At 38.3% G+C, this 11016-nt stretch overlaps 2 protein-coding genes and 1 long non-coding RNA gene across 3 annotated transcripts; all 3 read left to right on the forward strand.

Moving 5' to 3' along the window:
• The first annotated feature begins 1315 nt into the window (after positions 1–1315).
• Positions 1316–4254, forward strand: LOC145704871 (uncharacterized). The gene is made up of 3 exons (XR_014134510.1): positions 1316–1501; positions 2607–2671; positions 4045–4254. It is a non-coding gene; the product is annotated as an uncharacterized LOC145704871 (long non-coding RNA).
• A 704-nt stretch (positions 4255–4958) lies between these two features.
• On the forward strand, positions 4959–7037 carry LOC145703191 (uncharacterized). The gene is made up of 5 exons (XM_081780516.1): positions 4959–5181; positions 5222–5644; positions 5695–5861; positions 5907–6444; positions 6494–7037. The coding sequence occupies exons 2-5, from the start codon at positions 5365–5367 to the stop codon at positions 6847–6849; spliced, it is 1341 nt and encodes a 446-aa protein (XP_081636642.1). The 5' UTR covers positions 4959–5181; positions 5222–5364; the 3' UTR covers positions 6850–7037.
• A 1299-nt stretch (positions 7038–8336) lies between these two features.
• Positions 8337–10390, forward strand: LOC145703997 (uncharacterized). The gene is made up of 6 exons (XM_081781415.1): positions 8337–8634; positions 8683–8956; positions 8995–9461; positions 9501–9602; positions 9830–9971; positions 10017–10390. Exons 1-6 carry the CDS (start codon positions 8358–8360, stop codon positions 10336–10338), a joined length of 1584 nt encoding a protein of 527 aa, XP_081637541.1. The 5' UTR covers positions 8337–8357; the 3' UTR covers positions 10339–10390.
• Positions 10391–11016: the final 626 nt, after the last annotated feature.

Consider the following 11016-nt stretch of genomic DNA (forward strand, 5'->3'; position numbering starts at 1 on the left):
CAAGAGTGGAACTTCTCAATCCCACCCGAAACTGTTGTTGTTTCCTGTTTTCTTTTTGGTTTTGGTTGGTTTTGCAGGACGCCCAGCTCGTGAATAACTCAAAAGATAAATAGATAAATAAGTGCATTAATAAGAAGCCAAGTATTTATTCTGGAAGGCGAGTTTATTTGCATATTCATTCGCTGCAGAAGTACATTCGAAAGTACAATCTACTTGAATTCTCAAGTACCAGCAAAAATTCATTAAAACAGATGTATACATTTGTTGAAACAAGTCCACGTTGGCTGAAGTCCGGGTTTTATTTTTTTAACAAAACAGCTGGTAAAATCGAGGAAGCTTCTTTTCGGCCATTCTTTGTAGTTAAAAGTTCATACTTAGAAAAAAAAATCGGCACAAACCAAGAAAAGGAAGTGCATTTTTTGAAGACCAATAAGCTGGCTGTATTTGGCCTAGCGGCCAATAAAAAGCCAGATCCAAAAATTACTTTTCCCTTCCTGTAGTTTTGGGTCGCGACCTTCAACAAATGAATCTATTATCATCTCCTTTTTATCGAGAAGTAGTTGAGAGCGCCCTGAGATGACAGTTAGCATCTTAGAAGGTGAGAGTCAAGCTTGATTTCTGTCAACGAAACCGCATCTTTGCATAATCAGATTGAGCAGATTCGACGAAACATTAGAACAGGGTTAAGTTGGATCATCACGTGATTTCTCCAATCAGTCGAAAAGCTTGCTTCAGAAATATCAAAAAAATTGATTTATTAATTATTCTTTATTTTGAATTTATGATTATATGTAATTAAATTATTACCCACCATTTTAATAATTCGATAAACAAAAAAAAAAGCCGCGCTTTTGCGGCTTTCTTTTAATAAAGCTAAAAGCCGGAGGCAGTTTTTCGAGTCGAAAAAAATAATTGATGATAATCATGATTTTTAAAATTTTTAAAAAATATTGAGTCAAATTAAGTTTGCGGCTTTGAGTAAAAAATAGAGAAAGCCGCAGAAAGCGCGGCTTTTATTAAATAACTTTTATGTATTTCTTTTTTTTTCAGGATATTTTTGTTGAATAAAAAGAAGTGTTCTATCCGTCTATTTTCATAATTTCCAGACTGTCAGAATCTTAACAAACCAAGCTGAGAATCTGCCGTCCTTCCAAAACGCGAATTGATTATGCAGAGATAAAAGAATCGCAAATTATATTCCCGTACTTTCTGTTATTTCTCCCTGAGCCGTCAATTCTCCGCATGAGGGCGCAAACGCGATCCATTCCGCTTGAAAAGCAAGCTCCATGCTCTTCTCCCTCACCTGTCAAGCGAACAGAAAATCAAGGAGAAACTCTTTCGAAGAAACTTTTTTTTTCGTTGACGATTTCGAGGAGCCTGAAATTATGAGGTTTATCGCGCTGAGTTGCCTTTCTTCCGCCGTTTTCGCTATTTTGGACATGAATCAACTCATGGCGCTCAAGAATCAAGCTGCTGATAGCACAATGCAAAGTTCAAATAGGTAACTTTTTTGAACCTGAAGGGACTTGTGTAGAAACCTGAGTGAGGCCCTGAAAACAAGATAGAAAGAGATGATAACAAAGCTGTTTCAGGACGTAACTCAGGCTTCTTAAGGAGGTAGATATCAAGAATCGGGATTTTCTGGCAGACTTTTCTCCCAATCCTAACATAGTGACCGATGATATTTTTTGTTTTAATAATGAGTTGAGGCCCTTATCTCGTGCCTATGGGAGGCCGATTTCTAAATTTCCAGAAAAAAATCGCAATAAATGGCGTTGAAAACTCGGAAATCGCTAAAAATGACCATTTTCTTGGCAGACTTTTCTCGAAACTCTTATATAGGGAGGAATTTATTTTTTTCTGAGAAGTTAGATAAGACCCTTGTCTAGTTCCTATGGAGGCCAGAATTTGAAATTTCAAAAATTTTTATAAGAAAAAAATCGATTTCCTGTTTTTCACGATTTTCAACGAAAAAATAAAATTTTGAATTTTTATTCAGCAGTATTAAAATCATTCTATAGATGTTCCAAGGGGTTTCTGTTAATGTTTTTGAACCGAAAACTAAGTTATTACTTATTTAATTACTAAAAATTGGTCGATCTATTATAAAACGGGCTAATTTTCGAGATTTTAGAGGCGATTTTGTGAAAAATCACGTGGTCCAATAAAAAAAATTTTTGCTTACAAGTTTTCTCCTTGACGTCGAAACTATACGGAGAAAAAGTTTGAGGCGAAAAAATGGAAAATTTTTTTCTTGATATCAACCTCCTTAACAGGTTCTCAAGTTTTGAAACAAAATCTGAGCTCAAAAACCTGTTAAAAAACCTGAGTCAGGTCCTTCAAAGAGCAAAAAGATAGATTTAAATGACGAAATAGCTCTCACAGGGTCTGACTCAGGATTCAACAGGGGATCTCTAGAAGATTTGCCTACCTGTGTAAAAACCTGAGTCAGGTTCTGAAAGAATTTATAAGAAATACCATGGAATCAAGATGGCAATTAAATTCTTTCAGAACCTGACTCAGTTTTTTACACAGGTTTTTTAGGCGTGTTTGGGGCCGAAATCTTGACTGAAGATATTGTCCTTGTCGAATGAAATGAATTTCAGATGCGAGTTTGATAAGTGCATGAAATGCCTGGCCGTTTTAAAGAAGAAAGATACCACCAAAAGATGTAAGTCAAGTTCATCATCAGTTTCTTTTTTTTTATAAAGAGAATACCAGGTAGGCTTGTTTTTTTTTCATCTGCGGAGTTAATTCTTTGAGCAGCTCGTTGTTTGCTCAATAATTAATTTTCAAGGTTAACAGAAGTAGCTTTTGCTTGGGCCAATTATTCAGCGAAAATAATTTATCTTCGATAGTTTATTTATCTTCTTCTTTACTTTTTGCTCGATAATTGGCTTGATTGATCCTCGATAAACAAGTAGAACATCGCTCTTTTTCTAATAAAAACGAAAATTGTTCGATAAGAGCTACAAAAGACATAAATTTTTATCAAAAAAGTAAATTTTAAAATAGCCGATTTTAGCTTTGAAATGTGACCAAAATTTAACGAACATAAATATCCATATTAATATATCTTTTGACATCTACGGACATTTCTGGCTGGGCGGGAGAATAATTCTGTGGACAGAACTATTCTGTGAAAAAACAGAACTATTCTGTTTGAAACAGAACTATTCTGTGTCGAGCTTAACAAAAATGACTTTGATTATGTCGTAGATAGGATGGAAAAGGATTGACTTCAGTGACTGAAGTTCAGTCGGTCTTCGAATCTCGCAGCCAAAAACAATTAATAACAATGATAGTTTATAATAGAAGCTGAACCGAAGAGGCTATGAAGCACGCTACGGGCCTACGGCCCTTGCGCGCATTTTCTGATAGAGAACTCATTGGGTTGGCAGGGGCAGTCTTTTTCTACCGCTGGGACTCATTTTTGGCAGCAAACAACTTCTGCATTCGCAGAATAATAGTTGTTTTCGCCAAAAAAAAATTTTTTTTCACAGAATTATTCTCCCGGAAAGGGGGGTCTTATCGTGAGAATAATTCTGTTTTTCACAGAATTGTTCTGTGCACAGAATTATTCTCCCGGTTGCCCGACATTTCTCGATGACACTGACCATCAAAAGATGTCCTAAGATGTCAATTTCGATGGACATTTCTTGACATTTCTCGACATCTGCAGACATTTTGAGTTATTTCTACAAGTCGCAACATAAGGCTTTTTGTAAGTTAATGTCTCACAATGTCTAGAGACATCCTTTAATGTCAAAAGATGTCTATAGAAGTCATTTGACATCCCTTGACATTTCTCGACATCTCGAGACATCTTAAGACATTCATCAAGTCTCAAGATGCCTCTGAACATCATGCAACGTCTCTCAATGTCAAGAGACATTCTTCAATGTCTGAAAATGTCTCTAGACATTTAAGGACATTCTGAGACATTTATTGGTCAAAATTTCAAAAACTCGATTTAGTATCAAAAATATTAATAATTTTTCAAAATATAAACTCTTCGACTTCTTCAATAATTCTTGAATTCAGCTGCTTCGTACAACGAAGACGCAGTTTTCGGCTGCACGATGATGTGGGTCTGGCCCGATTGCTGCCCGCAGTGGCAGAATATGAACTTCCTTTCATAATGAATTTCGCCTCTGTTCACTTTCTTACTATTCTTGACTAAACAGACTTTTTGTTTCTAACGATAAAAACTTGGGATAAATAATTTAATTTCAATGTTCTGCAAAATAAATATTCGAGACAGATACATCCCAAATCTTTTATTTTTCAGCAGCGGCAGAGGAGCAACAAGTTTGGCTCTTTTTTGTACAAAAGTACTACCGCAAATCTAGGTCGCAAATCATTTGAGATTCTAGGACCTTCTTTTGGATAGCCAATAAGATTGCTTTATTTGGCCCACCGACCAATCAAAACCCTCAAAATCCACTTTCAAAATTATTTTCTCCCCACTAATCGTCTCAAAATTAATTTATCCTACCTTTCAGGTTTTGATTTTGTCCAGAAATTTTATGATTCTGATAACTTTTTCTCCGTGGTAATAAAAACAGAGTCGTAATTTCAGAGTCACGAGAGCGCTTATTCGCCGGTTTATGATCTTCTGTTTTTGAGAAGAGAAATTAAAAAAACTCACTTTTTGAATTCGAAGTCGAGAAAAAGTAGCTGCAGATGAGACAAGTAACGACACATCCAAAAGAATTGACGAGAGAAGCGGTTGAGAAATGGCTGGAAGGTTTTAAGAAGAAGTTGAAAAGAACGACGAGCAGAGATGATTTGGACAGACTGCTTTTGTCCGTTGAGAGACAAGAGTTTGAATATAAATGGAATGCTAATTGGGAGGAGGTTGTTTTTGAAAATGGAGAAGGAAAAGTTTTGCGTTGGGGCGAAGAAAAAGAAAAATGAGCGATTACCGCATTCCAAAAAACGATTCTTGAAAAAAATACAAAATTGAAAATCGAAAAATCGCGCGATCAGAATTGAAAGAAGAAACTGGAGAATGGATTCTCGACAAATCTTTCAAATCGATTTCTGAAGGAGGAGAAGCGATCGTTTTGGAAGAAAAATTTGGAGAATTGGACGTTGCCGTCAGGGTGCAGGCTTTTGACTCGGCGCTCTTTTTGGAAGAAGAGGAGGAGTTGAAATTTGAGATTCATCTTTCAAATGGTAAGAATAATTGTTTTATTTTTGATTTTTACATTCTTAGATTATGAAACCGCCGAAAACGACGAAAAATATGACGTTCCCGTGATCCCCCGTCATTCCAATATTATCAAGAATTATTGCAGCATAGAAGTCTTCTTGAGCGAAGACGAAGACAACGATGACTGCCTCGGATGGATAACGATAATGGAAAAGTGCGACTGCGATCTTCGAAGCCGACTCAAAAAAGAAGATCTCAACTTGGAAGAAAAAAAGAAAATAGCAGTTGGAGTGCAAGACGGACTTGATTATTTGAAGAGCGTCGGAATCTGGCATCACGACAAGAAGCCCGAAAATGTTCTCTTGAAAGATGGAGAACCGAGATGGGTCGATTACGGGACGTTGCAAGAATTAACTGGAAGAAGGAGCTTACGCGAAATGGGCTACGCGCGGAGAGGAAGCAAATATAGATACAGTAAATTTTTATGTAAGTTTTTAATTCGGTTATCTTGAATTAATTTTTCGTTTATTTTTTAGATTCTGGTTCTGCTGCTTTTTCGGGAAGTGAAGAACTTTGTAATGAAGACGGAGGAGAGGGATCGCCACTTCATATTTTGATTCTCTGCGACTGGAAGTCTGCCTGGAGTCTTCTTTACAATCCCATCGAAGAAGGCGAGCGAGAAATGATCAAAAATGAACTAAAGGTTTTTGGATTCTTCGTATTTTTTCGACAATTTCATTTTTTTTAGAAATTCAATGCGGCCTGGCTATCAAAAAAAACTCCAACAACCGATGAAATCAAAAGTTTATCAGAAATCATTTCGCTAAAAAACGCGCCTTCCCATTTTTGCCTGGACGATCCAAGCTTGACAAAATCCTCCGCGATGGCCAATCTCAAACAGAAAATGACGAAACAAATCAATTTCGACTTCAAAAACGTGACGAAGAATGTTTTGAACCAGAAAGAAAGCAATCTTTGTGTGCCAATTTCAGTTACTACTCTTTTGAGATGGGCCATCAAAAATGATTTGCGAGTTAAAAATGGATATTATGAATTATATTGTTCTTTTGAAAAAATCTTCACAATTCTGACGATGGTGATTTATCCGCGCAGTTTGGCTGGATTAAATTTAAATCCGAAATTCGAAGAACAAGAATTCCAAACAAACGAAATTGAGTTGCTTCTCAGAAGATTAAAATTTGAGACTTATTTGAATCCAAGTGGATGGGAAATTATTAAAAGAATGAGTAAAAGATTAATAAGAGGCAATTTTGATTTCGAGCTAGGTATCTTCACTTTGTTATCATAACTTTGAAAATAATAATATATTTTCAGTGCTCCTCCACGACAAATTCTCCTCCACCCGTCCCCTGACAGTCACCGGCGCCTACCTAAATCCCGACGGATCTGTGTTTTCCCACCAAATGGTGCTTGACCGCGTCGAAAACTCCAAATTCATTCTCCAAAACACACTCATCGACCATTCTGGCACTAAAATCGAAATTCCTCAGAACAGGCCATTCTACGCCGAATACAAAATGATGAAAGATTGCTACGACTTCTACAAAAAATATGAGTATCGCGGAGACAACGGCGAGATCATGACTCTGGCGAACGAGCAGATCAAAAATATGAAGAAAGAAACTTGGCACCTTCTCCCACAGGCTTATTCGATTATTCTCAGAAAATAATAAAAATCAATTTTCAAATGTTTGATTTCAAGTGCCTCGAATCATTCTCGTAACTGTAAAATTTTCTTAATGCTACTAATTAAAAATGACAATAAAAATGACGATTTCACTTTATTTCTTTCGAATAATCATCAATATTAAAAGTCGGGAAGCCCAATTCTCCAGCAAGCAGGCTTTTCGTATCTTCCCATTCCCAAAATCAATCGCTTCTTGAGTAAAATATAATATTTTTGATTTCAAAAGAAGGCGGAGTTTTCGTACTTGGTCAGTCATAATTCGGCACTAGAACGAAATGCTACTGCCGCGGGCAATGCTAGCGCTCATACTTATTCTCTTAAATTGACGGAACGTTTGCTTATTAGTTAACTAAAGAGAATTCAGAATCAGAGAAGAAGATAGAAATTATAAGCTTTCAATCTAGAGCTTGAGGCTCAATGTACGGGTATGTATCCCCTTAATTTTTGATACTAGAACTTATAATTAGAAGCAAGATAAAAAAATCCGGAGAAAAATTTTTTCTTTAAAATTTTTCCACTAAAAATAAAAGACCTTATTTTTTCAGACTGCGCTCAGTCCGCAGACGTCATGTATTCCTCATCTTCGCAACAATCTTCCTCGTCATTTTCCTGACCAACAACACAAATGCAGTTCACCGACTCAGGCGGCTCGACATCGAGTCGATCGACTGGAGCAACTACGAAGAGGACATCATTTCCCACGTCAAAGAAGAGCTCAATTCCATCGTGGAAAATCCCGAAGATTTTTTAGAATCAAAAAAAGACCGAAGAGATAGAAGAGAAAATTGAGGAAAATGAGAAAACAACTTTGACGGAAACATCATCAACGTCAGCAACATCGACAATTTCGACAAGTTCGACAATTTCTTCCTCATCAACATCATCATCAACAACAGAAAAAACTGAGAAGAGAATTGAGACGCCGAAAAGTGCAGAAAACAAAGAAGAAAATCAACAAAGAAAAAATGAAAAAGAGGTTGAAAATGAGCCAGAAAAACCATCCCATTCACCAGAACCGGAAATATCTCGAGTCAAAATCGAAAAAAACGCTCAAGAACCCGCCGCGATCGCGAAGCAAAAAGCGCTAGAAAACATCAAAAACATCTGCAGCCAGCCAAAATCCCAGAAAAAGAATCCGTGCCTTGGGTTTATCCAACAATTCCAGCTCCTGGCGAAAAGAAAAAGGGCCCGCCAGTAGTGGCAAAACGCTTTGTCGTGAAAAATTTCTGAATGCGACGAACATTCATATTTTTATCGATCGCTCCCGGAGAAAACTGAGCAGAGGCGGCTTTTACGGGCGTATATGAAGATGTGGATGAGTGTTAATTCCGACGAGTCGATGCTTCCGATGAATTACTCGATCGTCTCTTTTGATGACGAAAAACAAGGCGAGAAAGCGAGAAATTCGGGGATCTCCACCTCTGCGCTCGGAATTCAAGCGAGCTGGAAGAATACACCCTTCTCATGAAAGCAGTGAATCTCGCCACGGAAATGAATTTGAACGAAACCGAAGTCGCAATTTTCGCCTACACAACTGACCTCGTTGATTCCAGCGAAATCACCAGCGCGACCGGAAAATTGGCAGCGATCGACTCGGGTGGGGAGAAAAATATGATTTGCTTCAAAGGTTCTAGCAGGGATACGAATCATTATTCTAGTTGTGGAGAAAAACCGGTTTTTGCGCTGAGAGGAGATGTTGTCAAATTGTTGGCGAAAGAGATGGAGATTATCAAGCCTTACATGGGGAGCATTGAAGAACGCCGAATAGGTACATCTTTTTGTCTTCTTTTTATCGCAAGAAAATGATTAATTTTAGGCTGGTTGACTGGAATCGTCCGTGCTCGCTCGAAAATCGTAGGATTGGGCGTCAACCAAGACAACCACAATCTCATCCAAATGCCCTTCGAACTCGAGCAGTTCAACGACTTCTACGAGGACAACTACGACTGGGGAATGGATCGAAAGCCTCGAAAACTGATGGACTACGACCTGCCCGAAATTTACAGAAAACCAGCGGAATGGAAGATAGAAATAGAAATAGCGCCACCTTGCGACCCTTCTCCTTACTTGTATCTCGTGAAAACTTCCAGGTAAAAATCGAAATTGAGTCACGTGATGAAACTTTCAGGAAAAATTTTGAGCGTCGAAATTTTCTCCGGGCGTTTCAAGAGTTCGACAAAAACTCGACCAAGATCGAAAATCTTCCTCAAATGCGATTTTTGCTTGGAAAAGGAAAATCCTCGGAAGACCCTTCCATCGAGAAATTCATTAAAAAAGAGATGAAAGAGCACGGCGACTTGGTGGTTGGAAAGTTCATCGACGAATACGACAATCTTCCTCACAAAACAATGGCTGGCTATACTTACTTCGCCGAAAACTGCATGAAACCGCACAAGAAGCAGTACGTGATGTTTATCGATGACGATGTCTTGCTGGACGTCGAGCATCTCGACAGTTATTTCAAGCAACCAAACGCTAGCGACTTCACTTGCTTTGGATTCCTCGGAGAACATGCGAGGCCGAATCGATGGGGAAAATACAACGTTACAATTGAACAGTGGGCGGGCGGTCATTTCTTTCCGAAATTTTGCTCCGGTAGGATCTTTTTCCTGCTTCAAATTCTTTATGTTTCAGGTCCTTGCGCTGGAATGACGGCAAAAATGAGCGAGAAGATATATGAGGCAGCTTCTACGACGGATGCCAAGGGGTTCAAGCTTGAAGACGTCCTTTTTACAGGTTAAGAACTTTCTTAATGTCTACTTTTAGAGAAAAAGAGACATGACGAGACATCTCCTGACATTGTCGGACATCTTCGGACATCAAGAGACATCAAGAGACATTCTTAGACATCCCAATGTCTTTTGATGTCAAGAAGTGTCGCCAGATGTCTGGAGATGTCCCTGAATGTCAAAATGATAAAAAATTTTAACCAGCTCTTGATTTGCTCTCATCGTTGATTTCAGGCATTATTCGAACGAAAGCGGGCATCCCGGAGCCATCCTTTCAAAAAGACGTGTGCAAACATTTCGACCAAAAGACCAAGCAAGCGACGGAAATGTCGATGTGGCAATACATCCGACAGCTGTGCGCCCGGCGCAAATACATGTAAGAAACAACGGAAAAAAACAATGGCCCTAACTCATTTTAAAGGTCGACGATTCAAGATCTGGAAAAACTAGCGATCGCGTTCGGATTCGATCCGAATAAGTACGCGCACCTTAAAGTTGGCCTCCCCCCGGGCGTGTCGGCAAGAAAACCTCCCATCGTTGAAAAGGGGGTTTCGGTGGTAAAACCAGTCGACCTCGAGGGAAAAGTCGGAAAACCAATTTACCGAAAACCTGATCTTTCAAAACCCGGGCTATATCAGGCCCCAAAGCCGACAGTAAAAAAATCTCCAGTTGAAAAAGCTTCGCCTGCTTCTCAAGAAAAACCTTTTGCTAGAAAAAACATCCGAATCGCAGGAAAAAGCTAAAAAGAATCTTCTTTTCTGTGCAATCAAACCATTAGTTCCAAATGACAGATCATTCCAGAACAGTTCAAAATATTATATACTCAATTGAATAAACCAATTATTTGAAAAGAAAACACTCTCGATCGGGTTCAAGTACTGACGAAAAAATATCAAAGGCGGGGAAATGCCCTCTTCGTGAAAGTTTACAAGTGGCCTTGTTGCAACAAATGGGAGCGATGCTATTTGAGGAACAATATTGTTTCCGACAAATTTGCTAAAGCAGATCCTAGGCTCAAATAAAATCGCCCCGGAAGCAAATTTTAAATTTATCGGCGACTGTCGTATTTGTCACAAATATTTTTTCTATAAAAAATTCAGGCGTTAAAAAATGATAAAATATTGAAAAAAATGTAAAATGAGAGTTTTTTAATGATAAATTATTGTTTAACGATGTTTGTAAAACATGTTTGTTTAAAAAAGTTTCGAGAAAAAACGCCGGAAAAAGAAAAAGGTGCCGATGCGGGGAAACAAGTGAAGGTTAAGCCCTAATCGCCGCCTCGAAAGGGTTAATTTTGCTGCAACCGTTGTGCTCGGAGCTGAGCGCAGGGCTCTAGAAGACGCTGCCGTTATTAATTTACGCATTTAGCGGATTTTCGTATTTTTCGCCGGCGCCAAAGAAGAATTGAATTATGCACTAGA

Source organism: Oikopleura dioica, chromosome PAR, assembly GCF_907165135.1.
Source record: "Oikopleura dioica chromosome PAR, OKI2018_I68_1.0, whole genome shotgun sequence".
Lineage (NCBI taxonomy): Eukaryota > Metazoa > Chordata > Appendicularia > Copelata > Oikopleuridae > Oikopleura > Oikopleura dioica.